General features: G+C 45.6%; 1 protein-coding gene across 2 annotated transcripts in view; it reads right to left on the bottom strand.

Annotated features, from left to right (window-relative positions):
- The window catches only part of smg6 (SMG6 nonsense mediated mRNA decay factor), a 54,264-nt gene that overhangs the window by 5,491 nt on the left and 26,731 nt on the right, over positions 1-22,042 (bottom strand). The window contains exons 11-15 of one of the 2 annotated variants that reach the window (XM_018748233.2): positions 17,891-18,004; positions 17,588-17,786; positions 16,060-16,276; positions 7,379-7,558; positions 3,433-3,594 (exon numbers count right to left, since the gene is read on the bottom strand). In XM_018748233.2, coding sequence (XP_018603749.2) covers positions 3,433-3,594; positions 7,379-7,558; positions 16,060-16,276; positions 17,588-17,786; positions 17,891-18,004 — 872 coding nt within the window. The remainder of the gene's footprint in view (positions 1-3,432; positions 3,595-7,378; positions 7,559-16,059; positions 16,277-17,587; positions 17,787-17,890; positions 18,005-22,042) is intronic. The other variant, XM_018748234.2, reaches the window with a different exon arrangement.

Genomic DNA, 22,042 nt, shown 5'->3' with positions numbered 1-22,042 from the left:
AGGCATACGCGTTCAGCCTGAGGCAAAAGACAAAGACAGTAAGTGTGTGAAAGAGGGACTGAGTGAGGGCAGAAGTACAAAAGGTGGGAAAAAGAACGTTATTCAATCACGTGATGAATATAGTGACAGATATACTGTATGTGTAGTGAGACAAGAGGAGCTAAAGAAACAATGTACTTTAGAGAGGTAAAGAGGCAGAAAGGATGAGCTGTGATGTCTTAGCTCCCATGGAGGTGGTGCTGGTGTCTACTGCATGAACCCACCAGGGAATACAGAGAGGTGCTGCTATAAATACAGTTGGAACTGGGAGACAGCAGTGAGGAAACAGGTATGCGTACTGCTGGACAGACAGACGCTGTCCCACAAACACGCACTAACAGCACCCATGCCACATTCCTTCTCTCGTAACGTCATTTCCTCCTTCATGCCCCCGGCGAAGAATTCCAGCGGCGCGAAGGTCACTTCCTGTACCGTGCTCCAAAGCAGAGTGTCCCCACGGTGGCTGAAAGGCACAGGGCAGAGAGGGCCAGTTCCCCATCTGCACCACCACACCCCTCTTTTGTGGGGAGAGAAAGCACGTCCCGTAATGGCACACAGGCAGCGTGTGTCCAGGGAGGGGAAGGTGGGGGTGGGGGCGGGGGCAGGGGGTCCATTGTTTCAAATCTGGAAAGCTAGTCTGCTTGGGTCATAAGGTGCAGTCAAGGGGTAGCTAAATTTAGACGGCTATTAAGCATTCTTAAACACCTATGCTTACATCATCATGCATTCCTGCGCGTACATACACAGACGAGGTATGATATAAGGTTTCAAAACAAAGAAAGGAGACCAGTGAGGGGACACACGCATGTCAAACCCTTCTCACAAAGAGAAAAGAATAAAACACTCCTGCTAATTAGGTTACAGCTCTGTTCACCAAGGCCTGTATGAAAATATGTGAGCAAATCCAGTTGAGGAAGGTTAAACACCTTCTTCCTGAAGACGTGCTTTTCCTACACTTCCACTTCCAGTTGGAGCTCCACCCAAACACTTAGGGCAGTTGTGCCACTTGCCTTTTGTTTGCACACGCATATGTTTGTATGCGATTCAAAGCTCAATTTAGGCTGGTCTTAAAGACGGGGGAGGTAGCAGCCCAGCCACGTAGTGTAACCTTGTGTCAATCACAGGCAGGAAGCAAGTTAACAATGGGAGATCTTAATGAATACGTAATTTGTCTCATCTCTCCCACGTCTGGGGAAAAGACATCCATCCCCACTTTCACAAAGGCATACTCCTCCTTCGTAAGTACCTTGCTCAAGGGTACTACAGCTGAAGGTGAGACTGGAACCTGCGACCATTGGGTCCAAAGCCGGCAGCTCTCACCACTGCGCTACCAGCTGCCGTCTTCATCGGAACTGACTACAGCTCTGAGGCTTTGCAGGGGTTAACTTCACCCGGACGGCACCGGAATGTCTTGGCTGTTTCCTGCAGGCTGCCCAGCCCTGACCAAAATGGGTTGTGCACACCAGTGCACACCACGTAGACAGCTGACCCTCACTTCCTGCCCTGACACCCCCACAGTGAAGGGAGGGAAACAGGGTGACTCTGCTCATAACACCACCACCACCAATCAGTTGCTGCCTCCCAAAGGTTTTCAGGCAAGAAAAGAAAGGAGGCTTCTATGTGACTGTCAAGTTCTTCCATCACTGTTCACAGTATGCACTGAGTGGACTAAGGTAAAACTGCTAAGGAGGGTAAGAGATCCTGCTACACAATCAGGTGGAGAAAAGGTAAAATATGATCTGTTCTGATTGCAGCATGACAGGTGTATCACATATACTACTGCTTAAATAGGTGTATCAAGGACAATGTAGCTGTATCGCTGTGGACACATGTATTAAAGGGGTATCACGGCAAACACAGGTGTACCGTAGCCTTTGCTGGTGGATTACAGGTCATCCTATGCATAAAAGTGTATCATTAAAGATTTCACAGGCTTGAGAGCTGCTTGAGTGTGCACGTGTAAAGGGATTATTTCTACGCACAGATGTATACAGATTAAACGTTACGACAACTAACAGTTCTGTTAGAATTTAGCTTTAGCACCAGAGGCCCTCCCCACCCCACATAACCAGACACACAGAACAGGTAGAGTTGGAAACTGTCTACATGGCCTGAAACTGCCAGTGTGTGTAATCAGAAACAAATGGTTGAGTGTGTGTATGCGCTCCATCTCTAATCAGCACCCCAGGGGCATAATGAGTGAGTGGACTCACTCTCAGCTCAGGGGCTGATAATAAATCATAACTGGTCTTGGACTGGAACGCAAACACAAGCTTGGACGCACGCACGGTGACCCAGCTTGTGCATGCATGTGTGTGCGTGTGTGTGTTTGTGGAGAATGGCTGACAGTAGCTCACTGAGACAGCAGTTCTGGATTCAGCTGGGGATGACCCTGGGGCTGACCTGAAGAAACTGCTCAGAGCGTGAGAGCTGAGGTGAACCACAGAGGAAGAAGAGATGAAAAAACCAGGAAGGGCTGAGGAGCACCAGGATTGCTCTGTAGCCCTCCTGTAGAGTGTGGAGGCAGTTATTATACAGGTTTGGTTAATTGAAAAGGAGAATTGGCAGGGTTCATCCCAATGGAACTGCAGTGACAAAGCACGTGAGGACTTTGTCACTCAGTCATCATGTACTCTTCCTCTCATTTGGTTCCACTCTCTTTACCAAGTCTATTAATGCCTCTTGACTACTGCCATTCTCCAGAAACCCTCTCTTCTCCATTTCAAGTTCTTAGCTCCCAAAGCACTGCCTTTCCTTCTCTCTCACATCTGGTTAAACAGCTGGGGCTGGCTGAGACTCAAGGCTGAGGTGGGGGGGGGCATGGGTGAGGGACGAACGGGGGGGCTATCCGGTGCAGAGCCCAGGGCACCATTAAAAAAAAAAAAAAAAAAAAAATAGGGAGGAGGGGAGGTGGTGGAGAAAAATCACAAAAAGAAATGAAACCAAAAAGAACTCCCCCAAATCACCAGTTGCTCTCACTCTATCTATCAAAGTGTCCCCCTGCACACTATTAAACTCCATTAAGCAGTATAGCAGCAAGAGGGGCTGGGGAATATGGGGATAGAGGGAGGGAAAGTAGGGGAAGGGAAGGGAAAGAGGGCAAAAGTTTCCAATATCCGATTTCCAGATTTCAAACGCATTCATCAATCCAGTGCTGAGGCCTTCTTCAAGTCGGGAGGAAACCAGGGAGAAGGTCGGAACAGGCTATTGTTTCATCTCCAAAAACTTGACTGGGCGGAACCCAGTGTGTGTGTGTGTAAAGGTTATGTAAAGGACTGTATAAAGGTTATGCCCTGGGCAGAGCTTGTTCACTGTCATCCATGAGGGTGGTGAAGTCTTTGGTGCAAGTGGAACCAGGCTGGACTGAACCTAGCGCACATGCAGGAGGCATACCTGAATCTTGTCCTGTCGTTTCTGTTGCAGAGCAAGCTTGTGCGCCAGTGCATGTCGTCGTGCCCGCAGTTCTCGAATGTCATCCTCAGTGGCGCTGCCATCGCCCTCAACGTCTCCCTCTGACTGTGATGACTCCGCCTCCACAATCACATCCTCATCCTGCTGAAGATGAAGCAGTGTTTGAACTTTGGCTAATTTGCTAAGCACACTCTTTCATCTGAAGCATATATTACTTGTGCACTGTCAACAATCCTTACAGGTGGATACATTTTTTCTGAAAATTAATGGGTCACAAAGTATCACTCAACAGTACAACAGTGTATGTACAAAAGAGGTCAAAGTTTGTGATGGTGTAGAGATCAAAAAGATGAAGAAAAAAATATTTCCTATTTCTCATACAGCACAGTGCACAGTTACTGTGGCAGAACAAGATTTCACTTAGTAATTCTCCCCAACATACCCTCCAACCTCAGTTCTCTTTTTGCAGATTGGATACAAACAGATATCAACCAAAAGCAAAACTGTGAGGAGAGACTGAGACAGTGCATCAGAGATGGTGTGGTTGGAGAGACAGAAAGAGAGACAGAGAGAGGGTAAAGAAAGAAATAGAGAGGAAGTGAGGGTGAAGCTGGGTAGCAGTGGAAAGGGGGCTGGGGAAGGTGAACACATGCTCCTGTGGGTGCAGGAAGCCCCTGATTAGTGCTAACGAGAAGTGCAGGCTGTATTAATGCAGCCTCACACACCTCACCCTCCTGCCATCTGCAGCCACTGCGCTCTCTGCCAGAAATCGTAAAGCTACTGTGAGTCCCAAGACGCAGGCGCACACACACAACTACACAGACAAATTCACGACCACACGTTTGTATGCAAACGTGTGCACAGAAATTTACTAAAACAGTAGTAATACACATAGAAAGGCATGCAGTTTGACATTTTACACAGCCCACATGTGCACAAAAAACACACACGAACACTAGCAAAGACAAGCACATGCATACAATGCATAGAAGCTGGAGAAGTGGAGGTAAAGGTAAAGACACAGACACACACAAAAAAAAAAAACCACGAAAACAACTCAGGTAAAAATGAGTGATAAAGTATTCCTTCAGAAAGCACGCTCAGAGTTCCAAGAAGCAGACGTGCACCCACGTACACATTTAACTCCCAGATTCTACTCCTTTCAGCCACAAGGCAATCCAGACCCTGTGGCAGAGCACTAGAAGCTGCATACACCACCATGAGTACTACAGTGAACAAGCTGAACATGCTGCCATAGTTGTGTGTGTTCCACCAGACAGCTTAGAAGCTAAGGACATGAAAATTTCACCAAGAAGTGATCATGAGAGCAATCAGTTAATAAGAAGCGATGCTACAAAAACAGTCACTGCTGTGAAATATGACTCGGATGAACGAGAGAAATACAGCATGACCAGTGATACAGTGTTTCACAAAAAGTCGAAAAGCAGACTCCAGGCGGTGCAAAACCTAATGTCTGTAAATGCTGCTGAAAGCCCAAAGACAGAGCACTTCACACAGCCCACAAACTGGCTGCACCTGACTGCGGTATCAGTGACAACCAAACATACCTCACAGAAGCCACAAATTGGCTTCCCCTGGGTATGGTAGCTGTGGTAACCATACATACCTCACAAACAGGCTCCACTTGGGTACTGCAGCTGCTGGAGTAACCAGCAGCATTAAGGTAAGGGCTATAAATGGCAGTTAATCTGCAGACACAATAGCTTTACAAAGTGGGCTTAGTTGGACTGCAGTGACCAAGGAAATGCTTATTTATTATACACCATATACAGCCAACAGACAAAGACTTCCCAGTAGATGGCAAAGTTTTTACAGTGGAGGTGGCAACTTGAGCAGCACGCACTCTGTTCAGCTCTCTTCATGTCATTGATGGTATCACTCTTGTTTAATTTATAGAAAAGAAAGCCTTCTTCTGAGTTGTTCTGATTATATTTTTAATAGCTAGGTCCCATTGCACCACAGACAAGCATGCATTATGTGACATGACACATTACCAGACATGGATTATAAAGGGCGTATTGTCTTGATCTAAGAAAATGTTCACACATCCTACTGGAGCTGGAGAGCCGTAAAGCACTCTGGAGAATTTGTGTGTTTGGTGAAAGACAGTGAGACTTTTTTCTGTTAAAAGGTTTATTAGAATTCATCCTTAAAGCTTTGTTAAGGCAGCTTTTAAACTGTGGTGTACACTTTGCTCCTTCAGTAGGCTGGGGCATGAGGATGGAGACATGCTGCGAGGGGTGTGTATTATGGGGATGTGGAGGACTCAACAAGAGAAGCTCAAAGAGACAATGAGAGGATAAGGAAACAAGGCACAGGGTGTGGGTGAAAGAAATAGAGGGTGAGGGGTGTTTTATCTATGAATTGGATAGCAGACTGAACACGAAGGGAGAAGAGAATGAGTGAACAGAGACAAAGGGGGTGCGCTGGGGGGGTTGTCTCCGGAGTAAAGTTTACCCAGCTGGGAGACTGCAAGGGCCAGACAAGCTTCTGATGTCACCCCCTCCACCCGCCAACTGCACCCCCACTTCCTGTCCCCAAAACAGTGATGTCACAGGACAGCTGGGGTTGTCGCATCCCCCACCCCAAGCTGCCCCTTCACTGCTCTCGCATCCCAGCCTCAAGCACTGGCTGCCCCAAGGGAGAGATAGGACAGTCAGCGGAGCACGTACCCCACACAGACAAACGGTAAAACGCACAATGCATTGACATCAGTTTGCGTATCTGTATATGCCAATTGTCCAAATTTATATAATACATTAGCAACGTATAACATAGCCTGCTTGGAAATCACATAAATCATCACAGCAGTGTCAGAATAATACATGCTGAAGGGAGTTGTCTGACTTGTCATATGACCTGAGAGAAATACATGTACAACATTCATTAAGCAGTTTAAGGAAATGAATGAGTGACTTATTTGTATGCAATTCGTTTAGAACATCCAAAAGTGACAGAAACGAAAGTGGCTACTGAAGCATCAGGCAGCACTAGTTAAGTGAGCAGTCAGAAGAAATGTCATTCACATGAACTCTTGGCTGTATGATTGTTCTCTGTCTCTAGTATCCATTCCCCTCTCTTCCCTGACACCGCGTGTTTTACTGTGGGCGCTCATATCATCAGGCTGTTACTGTTTTAATGCTGAGTAATGGCAGGGATTTTCTTCGAGTTCTGACACGCCTGTTCCATGGTCTTCTCCATGAAGACCCTGCTGGTGCTAAGACCCTGGCTACAGAATTCATTCAAGTGCCCCCTTGCTGTTTTCATTCATAAATTTAGCACTGCGTTGCTCATTCATACGGACCACTGAGTGGCTCATTCACTTGCTCTGTACTGCACTGTGCAGAAGGTGGGAAGTAATCAGGCACCACTGAGGGAGTACAACTTTCTCCCCCTTGATGGTCTCTAGGTGCAGGACTTCAGGGTCCCCACACCTCTTAGCCTGATATGGAAATTCAACACCCCTTGCATCTGTCCCGCAGGCCCTCAACAAAACCCTCTGACTTGGTGGCTACTATCCTTACCTAAACCCCCATTTTGCAACAGTCTGTCAATCACGTATACACACTTAATGAACAGGCCCAGATAAATGACAATGTTTCACCTTAACCTCACTTGCAGACAAGTATACATTTAACGGCAAAAACAGGTAAACATGTATGAGTGCAAGTGTACATACACAGACATACCTGTACTACGAAAACATAACATCAGTGTGGGGGGAGGCAAACACAGAGAGAAAAACATGCACATTAAAAACAAGCTCATTAACACTCAGGCAACCCAAAGAGATATGACCACTAATCAACGTGACCAACAGCAAATAAAGGCCTCCTCCCCGGGACCCCCAGGCCTTACAGCCCAATCAGACCCACATATGCAGCCCTCTCCCTCCCTTGCTCCGTACCTGATTGTCTGCCTGTTTTCCCTGGCGGCTCTCAGTTTCCGTTCCCAGGCTGGGGGGCGGGCGCGCCGCCATGGACACATACTTTCCACCCTTGAAAGCCAGCAGCGGCTCCTCCTGCCCACACAGAGCCTCCAGGAAGTACTTGAGCACCGTCACCCGTTTGCAGTCTGCAGCAATGCCCTGGAGACAGGCAGAGGGGGTATGCTGTTAGTGTGTGGTATAAAGTCCTATGTGGTGGAGAGAGCTGAGAAAACATTCTGGGAATTTGATGAGAGGTGAGGTGAGCCTGGAATAAGACAGGAGCAGACATGGCATCAATGTCAGTAGACTTGTTTTAGTGAGAATGGCACAAAATGGACACGCCCACCTCCACAGCACAGCACCTGTTCCAATGCTTTGCTTGCAGGACAGTGGAATGAGCCTCAACTGCATCAGTTTGTGTCTGTGTCAGGCCAGCCTCACAATATAGAGGGAATAAATAAGCAGAAAGTTTTCACTAGAAGATAAGGAACAGAGAGAGACAGCAGATTTCCTTTGCCCCTCTGTCTGTACCCCTTCCCTCCAGTAATGATTCTTACAGACAAGATGAGAACAGAATGGGAGGGAAGCATATGGGGGAGCAAGAATGCAAAAATATGCCGTCAGTCTGCAGGAGATGCGAATGCCTAGCGCCACCCATCCCCTCCCACCCTATAACGCCCCTCTTTTGGAGCCACAGTATTAGAGATCACTGAGAACATTAATGATATTTTATTACAATTTAACACTAAGACAATGTGACACAAGGTTTATACTTTGTTCTTAAATTATGTTGCCATGGTAAAAGTATTTATTGGCGCAAAACATCTAAGTGTATAATTTCCATAACAGTAAAAACATTCTTATTCTTTAATGCTGCTTCTCATCAAAAATCATGCTGCCCATATATTTGTGTTTTCAGCATAAGTAAATCTGACCTTAAAAATAGTTGTTTCCACTTCAAGACTAGTCTAAAGGATCATACTGCAAAACATAAAAAAATACAAACATGGCAACCATCTTCAGTCTCAAACATTATCAACATTGTGACAAACAATATTTAGCCATAAATTAATTTATTTTTTCTGGAGAAGTTGAGAGTAGCCAGTTCACCAAAAAGAAAGGAAGGAAAAAAAACTAAGACTTGTGAGAATCAAAAACTTGAATGACTGCAATCTGCACTTATCTTCTGGTTTTAGATGGACCTAATGACCTGTGGGGTGCCCTCGAGCCTAGAATTTCTCAGCAGTTGAAGACCAGTGTAGCGTCAACAGGACGACTGAAGGAATTCTGTTCACCACCTAACACTGAGGTTGTGCTCTACACAAGAACTTACAGCATCACCTGTAGAAGTCTAGACTTCAGTCCCTTTTTTATAAATATTTCTTGTCTCGCACTTGTCTCACACCGTTGTGTATTTTTACTTTATGTAGTCTTGCATACTGTTCTGTGTTGCACTATGGTCCCAGAGAAACGAGATCTCGTTCCACTGAATACAGGCTATATAGAGGAATGACAAATTCCCATTTGAACTTGAACTTAAAATACTTCAAAGCATTGTTGAAAGGTGAAAAATTTATTCATTCATTCTCAATAATCACTTGTCCTAATACACACACACACACACACACACACACACACACACACACATTTTCATAACCGTTTGTCCCAGACGGGGTCGCGGGGAACTGGAGCCTACCCGGCAACACAGGGCGTAAGGCCGGAGGGGGAGGGGACACACCCAGGACGGGACGCCAGTCCGTCGCAAGGCACCCCAAGCGGGACTCGAACCCCAGACCCACCCGAGAGTAGGACCCGGTCCAACCCACTGCACCACCGCGCCCCCTCCACTTGTCCTAATACTGGGTTACAAATGTGGTCAAAACTAATTTTTTTTCACAATTTTTACACAGAATGTATCTATATACATATATTTCAGCATAGAAAAACAAACCTTTCAAGTACAGACAGTCCCCGAGTTATGAATTTCCGACTTACATACAACCCGGAAGTTCATTTTTGTCACCCTTAAGTAACACACACACAGTCTGAAACTGCTTATCCCGACCAGGGTCATGTCGAACCGCAGCCTAACCTGGCAACACAGGGCGCAAGGCTGGAGGGGACGCCAGTCCATCGCAAGGCATCCCATGCAGGACTTGAACCCCAGACCCACCAGAGAGCAGGACCTGGCAAAGCCCGCTGCGCCACCGCACCCCCACCCTTAAGTAACAATCAGATGAAAACGTCATAATTAAGCCCATTATATTAAAAATTCGAATTAAATACAGTATTTCGTAATAACAAATGGGCACTACTTTGCAATGCGCATCAAAACATAAGCGTGTCTACAGCGGTTCGACGGCTTGTAGGCACATGGGCCCGAGGTAGGACAGACTTCCTTCTTTTCAGTTGGACTGTCACGCCCACGACCTCGACCCGAACGTCCGCACCTGTCCGAAATCAGAACAGTGAGGTATAAAGAGGCCTCACCTGCACACCCTGGAATCTCATTTGAAAAACCCATCTCTCTAGCACTTTCGAGTGAACCCACAACTCTACCTGTCTTTCCAAGTCCCTCGTTCTCCTCAATCCCTCGTTCCCGCTCCCTACGTCCACGGCTTCTGACACCTGCATCGCCTCTTCCACCACAGCATCAGATTTTCCCCAAGACCTACGTTTGTGCATTGACCGATCCGCTCCCTGACCAAGAATCTTGCCTGCTCCCTTGTATACCGACAATAATGATCTTGCAATTGGGTACACGCACACACCTCAATCTCCTGCCCGCTCAGTATGACACGGACCATATTGCTCTTAACAGTGTCTTGTGTGTGTTACTGTATTTGGCTTTAATTTCTTTTTACAAAAATTTCAAGCCAAATACAGTAACACACACGAAAACAATCACAACTGAAACTAAATCGGAAATAATAAAGTGATTGGAAAAAGGTGAAACGCCAATGAACACTGGAAAAGCAAACTAAAGTTTCTTTAATGTTTTTTATACCTACACACACATTCTCTCTCTCCCCTCCTCTTGTCTCTCTCTATTATAAATACTGTAGCAACATTTATTATCTCTTTTATGTCTCTATTATACTGTAGTTACATTTATTATTATTATTATTGTTATCATCATTACATCAAAGATGTTTTAGTGTATCCGTTAAGTGTTTCTTTAATGTTTTTTATGCATACAAAGGTACACAATATACAATGCACTAAGACAAACATTTGACAAACTAACATTAGATACCCACCATACCTAACTGTTCCGACTTAAAAACAGACTGAGGAACGGAACTTGTTCGTCATCTGGGGACTGCCTGTATCCCGATAATGCCGTACAACAGTATGAATTTATGCTATGACATTTTTCAAAGAAATCTGTGTTACTATACAGAAATTATTCTAATATTTGAAATTAGTAAATTAAATTTAATTTTAAAAATCTGAATTTTAATAACTAAATTGTATTGCACGTACAGCATGAAGCAACTGCTTTTACTCATGTGATTATGTTGAGAGAGTGTCTTTGAAAACCTGTCTATAACTGATTGAATGGTTTCTGTAATCAATTCTACTGAGCCCAGAGGAAGCAGATGGCCTGATGTTACTGTACAGCAAGCCTGAATTTGAGCACCTCAGAAAAAAACTCCCTTACCCCCATGGGTTTCACTCACTCTCCTCACTTCTTCTTTTCCCTCACTGTCTGACCATACCCACAGTGTCTGTTTCTTGTTCTTTTGACGCACGTGTCATGAGCCAACAGTTTCGACAGGAAGTTGCGAGCTTTTCACAGATTAAGTCTACTTCCCGTGTCTACTGTGGCCTCTCCGTGATCCTGGGATCTCATGACCTCTTGACCCCCATTTGATAGGTGGCGGCATACTGTGGCTGGACTGCACACGCATATACCCACACACTACGTTTTCTCCCTGTTGAAAACATACCCACATCTTCATTACCTCTTCCCTCCTTTCCAGCCAGCAGTCATTCTGACTTATATTCAGCTCAAATGCAGTATGTTCTTTTCTGGCACCGCAAAGGAATGCACTGCTGAAGAGATCAGCAGCCACAACAAGGCTGTGAATTAAAATGTCAATAGCGTATCCATTTGCAAACCTCACTCCCAAATTCGCAGTAGTAATTTTCCCCTCTCGGTGAGTTTTATGGGCAGTAATGCAGAGCACCTGTGACAACTGCGGGGGTCTGTCTGAGACCCCAGGCTGCCCTGCCAACAAACGTCCCCACGCTGCACTCACCTGCAGGCCAAATGACAAGGAGGGGGTAGAGGGGAACAGAGCGGCGGACTGAGCCCAGCTTTATGGAGGAGAGGCTGTCGAAACAGACTGGACAAAAGAGTGAACTCTGAGTTACTTATTAACTTAGTCGCACTACTTCACTAACTATTTACAGAATGATACAGTTTGTAACTTTCATCAAATTATGTTTACTGAAGCAGATGCCCTCCGTAATATAAGAGCCAGCAAGACTTAACTTTACATAAGGCTCGTATGCTACACCTGGATGGTAATTAAAGTGTTAATTCTAAGCCAATCAATCAAATGGGCCGAGACATTAACCAGTGTGTCCCCCAAGCAGGGTGATGATGCAGTTTTATGCTTCAGTACATGAAGCTTTCAGTCATAATAAGCAATGACACCAACCATGGAAGAGAGACCAGTTCAGACACGTCATCCAGAGAAAAGAAAGAAAAAAGAACATTACTGTAAAGAAACAAAAACTAAATATATATTAACACATTTGTCCAGGAATATGCCAGGAGGAAATCTTCAAATGAGTTAAATAAATGTGTTCAGTATGTTTCTGTCCACAGACAATACGAAACTGAACCATCAGACATTACAGATGGTGTGCCTCTATTAGTGTGCCTACAGCTCGGACATCTCTACACTCTAACACAGGGCAGAGTTTGACACACTCCCATATTTCCCACAACCTGCTTGGAACCTCCACAATCAAGAATCTTAACAGTACAAAAAGGTGCAAAAAAAGCTGAAGTTACATCTAATCACGCTGTCCTATGACATGGGACTTCTCACACCACATGGACCACCTGTACTCAGACTGAAGCCTGTTAATCCTTTAATGACAAAACACTTGTGTGCACGCACACACACAGACAGGAAGACATAGACACCAATGAGAATTAAACATCTGTACAGACCAATGCACTGCGCGGAAAGATTTTACCTCATGCATCACCCACTGCTTTGCTAATGCAAAAATAATGTCTTAATTAAACAGGGAAAAAAAGCTGTAACATAATCACTAAACTTTGGTTCAGTTAGCTACAGAACTGACTTTGAATTAAACTGGTCCCAGTAAACTGGTTAACCCAAAATCCAGAGTGTAACGATACATGTACTCACCCTCAAATACATGCAGGCAAAGTGATCTGAACGCATATGTTTTGCTTAAGTGCACGGTGGCAGCATATGGGTGTTTTATTGTGCAGAACTTCACACACTGTTAACAGAATGTGTGTGTAATAGCACATTTAGGAAAACAGTCTTGCGTGGGTCAGCAGGAGCATGTTTGTCAAACGACACATATTAGCACAGGCGTTCAGTAGCACTTTAGTCAAAAGACATTCATTACTGCGGGTGTCCAGTAGCATATTCGCAAAAAGACACATTATTATGAATATGCAGTAGCATGCCATCACAACTGGAACCGAAGACAGCACTGAAATGACATATCACTCCAGCTATATTTAAAACTTGAGCTTATCACCTAGCCATTTCGATCTTGTCATTATCAGTATTATTTATTTAAGCTCAACCATTCAAAAATGATACGTATGTGGTTTTTTGAGCAATCTCCTCTAATTATGTTAACGACTTTGCTAAGTGAGCGCATAAATTCCCATTTAATTCTGGTAATTAAAGCTCAACTGTCGATTGACTCGAGATTTCGGCAAGGGTATAATTGTCATAAAAAGCCTCAGACCGCAGTTATGCTGTTAAGCCGTAACACAAAACAGATTCAGACAATTACAGCTCTGTGTGACACAGGAGGAAGGCAGGAGGTTTCTGAAGCATGCTACATGTCTTAGTGTGTGATTGTTTAGGAGTTTGTGAGTATTAGAGTCTAAGTGTGTGTGTGCACATTCATGCGAGTGTGTATTTAAATATATGGGGGTGTGTGCATTTCTGTGTGTATAACAGAGAGAGGGAGAGAGAGCAAGACCAAGCACGTGTGGGTGTTTATATGACCAGAAGATTGGAAAATTTTATTTTCCTTCTCTTCACAAATGACATTGGTTTTACACAGAAACACAGGAAATATTCCAATGTGCCCGCAAATTTAGTTTTGCCAGTTAGTGTCTGTCCTTCCTCAGCCTCCTCAACTGGCGTGGTCCTGACATGGCAAGGTCAAGAGGGGAAAGTCCCCACAGACATGGCAATACCCTCTTGTCTGGAAGGGAAAAGGCTAAAAACGCTGAACTCAAAAATGTCTTCCCAAAACAGAGCCCCTGCAATTATGGGAACACATGGCACTAACACAGAAGGAGGTGGCAGAGGGTGGGCCAGTGGCCAGGCCTGAAGTGCGTGAGCACCAGAGACCAGCAGACCAACCTAAGAGCAGCCTCACTGATCTGTAAACAGCACCCAGTCATCACTGGATTCTGCTGGTCTGAGGATGAAGAGCATGTTCATTTTGAGAGTATCAAACAGCTGCACATCCACACACCACAAAGACCAAGGGCCCCCCTACTCTGCCCACCAAACTACTTCTCATTCATTAATGCTTTTCAGTACAAACTAATCCCCTCAAGGTCTATTCTTTTGCAAGTGTTCATTTTTTTTGGTGATGTCTCCACCCAGCCAAAGCACGTGCTAATACCTCTTGTTCTTAGAAAAGCAGGGTGCACACCTGAGCTTCAGAGCTTCCCACCTCTCCCTGTCCTGACAGTTGTTCGCCCTGTGGCCTTCTCCCTGGTAATAAAAGCTTCCTCTTGATCCCCATCCAGTGTGCTGATGGATCTATAAGCCTTGCCAGTGGACCCTTTGCTGGGGGGCAAACACGTTCATTTTGAAATGTAAATGAGGTACCCCCCCAACCACCACACTTTGGGTTACTGCCAGCTCTGCTTCAATGAGATAACTGATACTCCCACAGTGGCACAACATACATATGAACAAGCAACAGGAGAGAAATGTTCTGTTAGTCAAAACGCTGGGCACTTTTACTGTCATTCGAACCCTCAGTATCTTAAAGCAGGGCAGGGTAAAGACCATTCAATCCAAAATTACGCACGCAGATGCTGAGACACAACCACAAAACACACAGATAAACACACAATTAGTACAGTGGCATTATTTACCAGGTTTTATGTGATGCAACCTGTGAAGGAAACTAAACTTTCTGGATTTTCAATAAAAATGATCACTACTGTATCAGTTAAAATAAAGTCACCAACTTCAATTAAAAAAAAAAAAAAAAAACTTTCAGTATGCAATTAAAACTTATGCAAGGCTGCTTTCATATGATGTCAGACACAATTTGGAAACCAAAGAAAATGCTGAGCTTGCAGCAAGAAAGAAAGTGATCTGAGTGTCAGAGATGTAGGGCAAAAAGATGGGATGCTTCAGGGCTGGAAAAACCCTCCATCCATTCTTAAGGTTTTTTTTTCTGCCATTCTGAGGGGAAAACAAAAAAGTTACTCTTTTTTTTTCAAATTCACATAAAGTTTGAGATATTTGGTGATTTATAGAGAGAGGAAGAGAGGAAGAGAGAGGGCGGGGCAAGGGGTGGGGGGGGGCCTTAAACATGATGCAAACCATTTGGAGAGAAGAGTGGCGTTTGCCAGCACAGCCTGCTCTGTTTAAAATGGAGAGGAAGTGACCGTATATACAGCATGCCAGCAAATGCTCTCTGTTACACACACACACACGCCCGCACACACCATTCCTGCTGAGGTCAGCTGATGGCCAATGGCTGTTGAGCGTGTTTGTTATCTTTATATTATGTTCCTTTACATCACTATCATCATTATTATCATTACTACTATTGTTACAATCTGAGGCTTGAGGGCACAAAGGCAGAGTGGAAGAATAAAGAAGCAATAAAAAAAGAAATTAAGAAGCAGAAAAAAAGTCAGAGAGCATAAGGGGGGGAGAGAAGAGGTCAGCGTTTTCCCTTAACGCCCCTCCGTGACTTAATCTCACTGCCTTAGAGCAGGACCTTCCCAGAGAGAGGGGAAAAGATGGAGAGGCAAAGACGCAAGAAAGCCAGAAAACGGGAGAAAGGGAAAGAGAAGGAAGAAATAAGCACAGATACAAAACAGAGAGAGAAAGGGAGGAGCTGGAGATGAACAGGGGCAACAGATAACCCTTGTGCGGATGCCCCCAGTGTTTGAATCACTCTGCAGTGGCACATCAAGCAAACTTGGATACACTTGGAAGGCTCTAAATGCGTCCTCAAAAATCAGTACTCATTCTTAATATGTTCAGTTATGAATGAATGCACTAGCTGGACCCATCGAATTCAAAATGACAGGTAAGGTGCACGTCCACCTGTACGTGCATATAACTATGTGCATACGTATCATACACGTGTTGTAACAGTTACAGTGGGACCGCTGCCTCTGTGTATTAGGGCTCCTGTGTATATTCTTGGAGATTACTCACAGTGTCACTGCCTCTCTCTGTGTAGCAGGGCTCTTGTGGGGCACCAAGCAGAGGCACAAAGCCTGCTAGCAGCCGGTCCTCCTCCAAAACAAGCAGCTGCAGATCCTCGTCACCCTCACCATCTCCATCCGCTTTGTAGAGCGGTGCCTCCCCATGGTCCACATTAGCCAGTGCATTGCACAGGTCTGCCAGGCACTGCCACACATCTGGACTGTTCCTGAAAGCAAGTGTTAGAGCCAAAGGTCATTGTAGATTCAAATTACAGTCCTTACCTGGTGAAGGTTAACTTTAAAGGAATGGACTATTAAAGAGTTTCTCTGGAATCCTTGAAAGTCCTGCTGCAGTCATCTAGAGACAGGTGAATACAGAGAGCAGTAAAGCGCTAACGTACCTATTTAAACAAGAAAGAGTTCTGAAATGGCTGTACGAATGCTCAGCTGATCAAGGCCTGCTATCAAGCCAAGGCCTCAATGTGTTCATGTGATCGCAACAAAATACTGCAGGTATAAACAGACACATCAATCTACATCCACATCAAGCTACATCCAGCATCTAAACTGTGTGTCTGTGTACATGCATGAATCATGTCTGTCTGTGTATAGGCACAAGTGTGTGTGTGCCTGTGTGTACGCAGTCATGAGAGCATGTGCACTCCTGGTGGTGGCTACGCTTCAGGATTGTGTCGGGCCGCCTGTAATGAATGTGCCCGAAAAGCGCGGGTCTATGGAGATCCATCACAGGCAGCAGAGGGAGCAGAGAGAGTGCACTGAGGAGGTGGAGCAAACCAGGACAGAATGGTGAGGAAAAAAGCGGCGGGCTCTCCTGGGCCCTGCTATGTTTCCCATTATGTAAGCCCTGGTCACGGGCAGCATGCCAGCAGGCACAATGAAAGAGTCTCTCTGGCTTGGCACGCCTCGTATTTTCCTATCCTCGGCGCAGGGTCAGGGAGGGGTCAGGCAGCTGTACAGGGTGCTGGGGGGATTGTGGGGTCTGGGCCGGCCTCCAGAACCCAAAAGGCCCAGGGTTCAAGTACCAGCTGAAAGCAATCAGGGGGAAATCTGGGAGTGCCACAGCTGCTCAGCACAGAGCTGTTCTGTGGCTCAGCTAGCTCCTTCCCTCCCTCCCTTGCTCCCTTCCCCTGTCCCTCCTGCTCTCTCTCTTTACTCGCTCCTTTTCAGCAGACAAACACTTAAAAAAAAAAAAAAAAAAAAAAACACACACACACACACACACACACACTTAACATGAAACCAGCAATACTTTGTAAATGTGAACGTGTGTGTATTGGTGCATGCACACGTGCAGGCAAGGTCAGCAGGAAGACAGTACAATTTAGGGTTGGGGGCAAGGAAAGGGGCAAATAACCCAAAAAAAGTAAATTCTACGAAAAAAGGGGTCTCCATTCGGAGCTAGACCACAGTCTGCGTTTGTGTACACCTTTAGATAATCTTTATCTACCACTGGCACTACTGAGAATGGGACAACTGCGTGTTTGAGAGTATGTGTGCACTCTGGATAGGCATCTCACCTGCAAGGCAGGGGTAAATCACTGGGAGGGGGGTTCCACTGCTCAGGGTGGCCCAGCATCCAGTCAGACCAGACCTTCACACTGGGCAGAAGCTCCCTCAGGTCAGGGAGGAAATCTGACACTCGCACCATGTCCTGGGTCTCTAATACCTGTCCGTCATCACCGAGCTCATAATTGCTACTGTCCTGTACACAATGAGCTACAAAGAAAAGAGGGTATTCTTAGTTGATGGGGATTAACACAGTGAAGAGGGTAGTGTCTCACTGTAAGCGTGTTTATCACAGTGTGAATACGTTGCCTCACCTCCAGGTGTGTTCCCCAGTAGCTCTGTGCATCGTTGTACCAGCAGGGCAAAGATGGCAAGTCCTAGAGCAGTAGTCTGTTCTTCCAGCACTGAACGCATCTCGCTCCGGCCCTCTGCAAAAGACACATATACAAAGGGTTTATTTTTATAATTATTTTTATTAGTATTATTGTAGCTGATGTTTTCTCGAAAGTGATAATGTCAGGTTTGCATTCAAAGATACTAATACTACACTACAAAGATACTACTTTTTGTAAAAAGTTTAATTATTTTTACTGTATCAATTCAGGGTAAGTACCTTGCTCAAGGATACTACAGCAGAAGCAGGGATTCAAAAGCAGTACCTTCTGATTGCAAGGTGACAGGTATAACCAGTGTGCCACCCGCTACCTTTGCATTACAGGGATCGCACAGGAATGCTACAAGGACAATAGAACATTGCTGCATACAGGCAACAGAAAAACAAGTCAATAAGCAGTTACACTATATTAGTTCATTATGGTACTTGTGTCCAACAACAGGAAGGATTTTGAAGGCAAAATGAACAGTATAAAGAGAGAACCCGACAAACATCATTACATATCCACATCTGTAAAAATATTTAAACAGTTAAAAACTGCAAAGGGTATAAGGGCATAGAAGAGAGGCTGTGAAAAGGGTAACCACCAATCAGCAATACCTGAAACCCCTGTGGGCAATAAAATAGTGCTCAGCGAAAGCCTATTTAAATCTCACAAGATCCAGAATTGTATTCCATCACCAATGCACCCTTCCCCCAGTTGCGTAGGTCTCTGCCTGCAATGTATTTGTGGGAGTTTGTTGGTTTTCTAATGGATGTGGATTACCAAAGTAGCAGCCACAAATTTTGAAGATAAAACAAAAAGGGTTTTCAGAAAGGTTTTCTTTTCAGAAGAAAATATGAGGTTTGGATAGGCCCAGCAACAGATTTTTGATGTGGGGATGCAGAGGCAGGGGAAGAGGTGTCAGCCTGCTGCTCCAACACACCTTTGCAAGTACATAGACAAGGACATATGTATGCACTGGAACAATCTAAAAGTCTGGTAGCACATGCCTGAAAGAAACCTGCCAAGTACTGGATTCTGCAGGAGGAGTATGCAACAAGTAGGAGAAAGGCAGAGAACACTGTCCGGGTGGAGAATGGTGTGTGAGCCAACGCCCAGGCCAGTGTGCGGACATGCCAGTAAAGAGCCAATACAGGAGAGACAGGAACAACTGGGAATGAGACTGTCCTGCCTTCCATGTGAGGGCACACACTTTCAGAAAGACAGTTCAGCGGTCTCCTGTTCCAAAGCTTTTTGAACATTTGCAGCTGAGGGGAGAATTTGTCTGCTGTTTGCACTCTGTGATAATCATACGCAGTAACCATGCAAATCTAAGTCAACTAGCATGGTCCTCCACCAGCATGAGGAGAGAGAGGAGAAGCAAGCGTGGAGGGGAGGGGGGGTGATTGAGTGAGACCCAAACAGAGGAAGCAGGAGAGACAGAGAGCCAGCGATCGAGTGACACAGACACAAAGGGCTGAGGAGACACAGAGACAGTGCCCAGGGCTGCTTCCGGGCAGCATGGACGCCCACGCTCACAGCGCCGTTGTCGTCAGCCCGCCTGGGATCAGGAAGTGTGCCGAGGGATATGCTGGCCATGTGGCAGGATGTTATGGGTTTCTAATTAGAGCAATTCATCTGTCAGCGAGACCTCGTTTTCACTGGCACTTTCACTGAACTGTAGGGTCCACACTGCCTTTTGCCCATTTTTCACACACACTTACACAATGAACATGTCGGGCAATTAATGCACATACAAACCATCACACGGACAGACTTCACACACGGTTCACACAGTAACAGCATGAGACCCTCTCCAAACATGACCAACTCTTTCACTGATGCTGGTCAGTGGGTCTCCCTGTACTCCAAATAAACCGTTGCAACATACTGCTTCTTGTTACAATGATGTGAGAAACTGAGCAATTGAAAAACAAGCAAGAAAGCCAGCAACTAGAGCAGATCACAAGCACTTTGAGAACGCTTGAGAACCGCGTCTGGGAAGCGTGCCTGCATTTGCCCGTCAGGCAAAGTGAGCAGTGACTCTCCATTCAGGACGAAGAGCATGGAACATGAAGTGGAACAGGGAAAGAGGAATGCTTCAGTGTGAAGGAATTCTCCTCCTCCCCCTCCCTCTTCACATTCCTGTTTGGTGTGCAGCAAGCAGGAGGCAGCGAGAGGCAGGGAACACAAGGCAAGGGTGAATGTTTAGATAGGTGCAGGCTGCCACTAGGAAGTCCGGGCTCCAACATAAACACGCCGCTATAGTCCTGTACTCCCAACTGGTGGACTAACCAGCTCAGCGACACGCGGGTTGGGGGAGTGAAGAACAGGGATGGGTAAGCACCCACTTGCACATCCCTGTGGAGCATTCACACAGCTGACTGCGGTCTAATAAATGCCCTTCACTCATGACACATTCACAGTACCCTGCTCTGGTCAGCCTGGTGTTTTGTGTTTACAAGTGAGTATTCAGAAATCTTTTGAGGGTGGGAGCAGAAAGTCAGACCTGTCAGACTTCTGCTCTAGGGCGGTCTTTAGCGCTGTATCCTCCCAAGATGTTTTAGTGCTGCGCAGCCTATCACTCTCACAGAAAAGCAACACAAAGAGCATCATCCACTCTCACTCTGAGCTTGCTTGAACAGATAAAGCCAATGAAAGCAGTGCTGCCAGACAAAGTGGAGGGGTGCGACTGTGTAAAAAGGGCAGATGACCACAAAGGAGAGGTGCTGGAGAAAGACAGACCTAGAGACAGTGTGTGAGTGCTTGATTTTGCAAGCAGAAGACCCACACCCAGGCCTTGACACAGCACTGCCAGTAAAACAAGCCCGAGCTCTGGGCTCTTCCAAGGAAAGGCATGGAGCAACAGCTGAGAACCCCGCCAGGACCTGTGACTCCCTCATACACCATGCAAACATGATCACATAAACACCCACACCGAAGCACCAGTACATGATGCACTTGAGCAATGTTACATGCAGCTAAACTACATCATGAAAAAAAAGATAACAGCCACACAGATGGAATAAAAATATCACATTGCCATGCTGATGTTAACACATACACTGGAACTTCTTTCCTGGTCTATACTACGCTATATACTTACAAGAGAAGTGACTTAAGGCATTATGCCTTAAGTGCTCCATTGTGGTATTAAGGGGGGTTAATACTTCACACTGTAGCGAGTTGCAATTCAAAACTACATGTGAGCACGTCATATATCGAATCTAGTTACTCCACAAAGAAAAAAAAAAAAAAAACCCAGAACCATTTTCTCACATGTAAACGTAAACTGCAAACAGTTCTGCATAATCCACAACCCACTAACACTTGTGTGCAATGATTGACACAGAGAAAAACACTTTAAAACTTTTCAAACATAAAACAAACTAACCACGCACACCCTATACTCGGTGCCGGTGAAGCAGATGCTGCACGTGGGAAACTGCAGGTTCGGATGGCTATATGAACACAGTCCAATTTCCCCCACTCAGCGACTGGGCACACAACTCCAGAGGTGCATGGCCACATTCTCGCCAAAGGGGAAAAGGGGCAATGTTCTGGCTCTGGGAAGGGAGAGGTAATTCATTGGGCCCTGCTTTTGTGACACCAAGCTGGCTCAAAGCCCTGAATGCCTATCAGGAGAAAGTGCATAACCCCTGCAAAATTTCACCTTTTTCTGCACATACCTCAAATAAAACCCATGTAAACATGGGAACTCCATATGTCGCTGTACAGTATATAGATCCCGTGATTTTAAAGGTCCATCCTGACAGAGGCGTCAGGCACGTGAGTAATACTGCCAAAAAACCCCACTGCAGTAAAAATGGAGCCATCGAGCGCAGACGTACGATTATACATTAACACAGCACCTTGTCCCTGTCTAGTGAAGGCTGGAGCAGAGTGAAATAACCCAGTGGCTAGAGGTTTACAATAAGTCAGGGAACTCGCTGAGGCAAAACAGCAGCGGAACATGAGCGACATCAGACCACTCACTAATCCCACTCCCCGACGGCTACCCTGGCTGGATCTACCCATTCTGTCTCAGAGCGCATAGCACAGTAAGGACAAATGTGGAATATATCCCCA

This window comes from Scleropages formosus, chromosome 10 (assembly GCF_900964775.1).
Source record: "Scleropages formosus chromosome 10, fSclFor1.1, whole genome shotgun sequence".
Classification (NCBI taxonomy): Eukaryota; Metazoa; Chordata; class Actinopteri; order Osteoglossiformes; family Osteoglossidae; genus Scleropages; species Scleropages formosus.
This window is presented reverse-complemented; position numbering and strand designations above follow the sequence as displayed.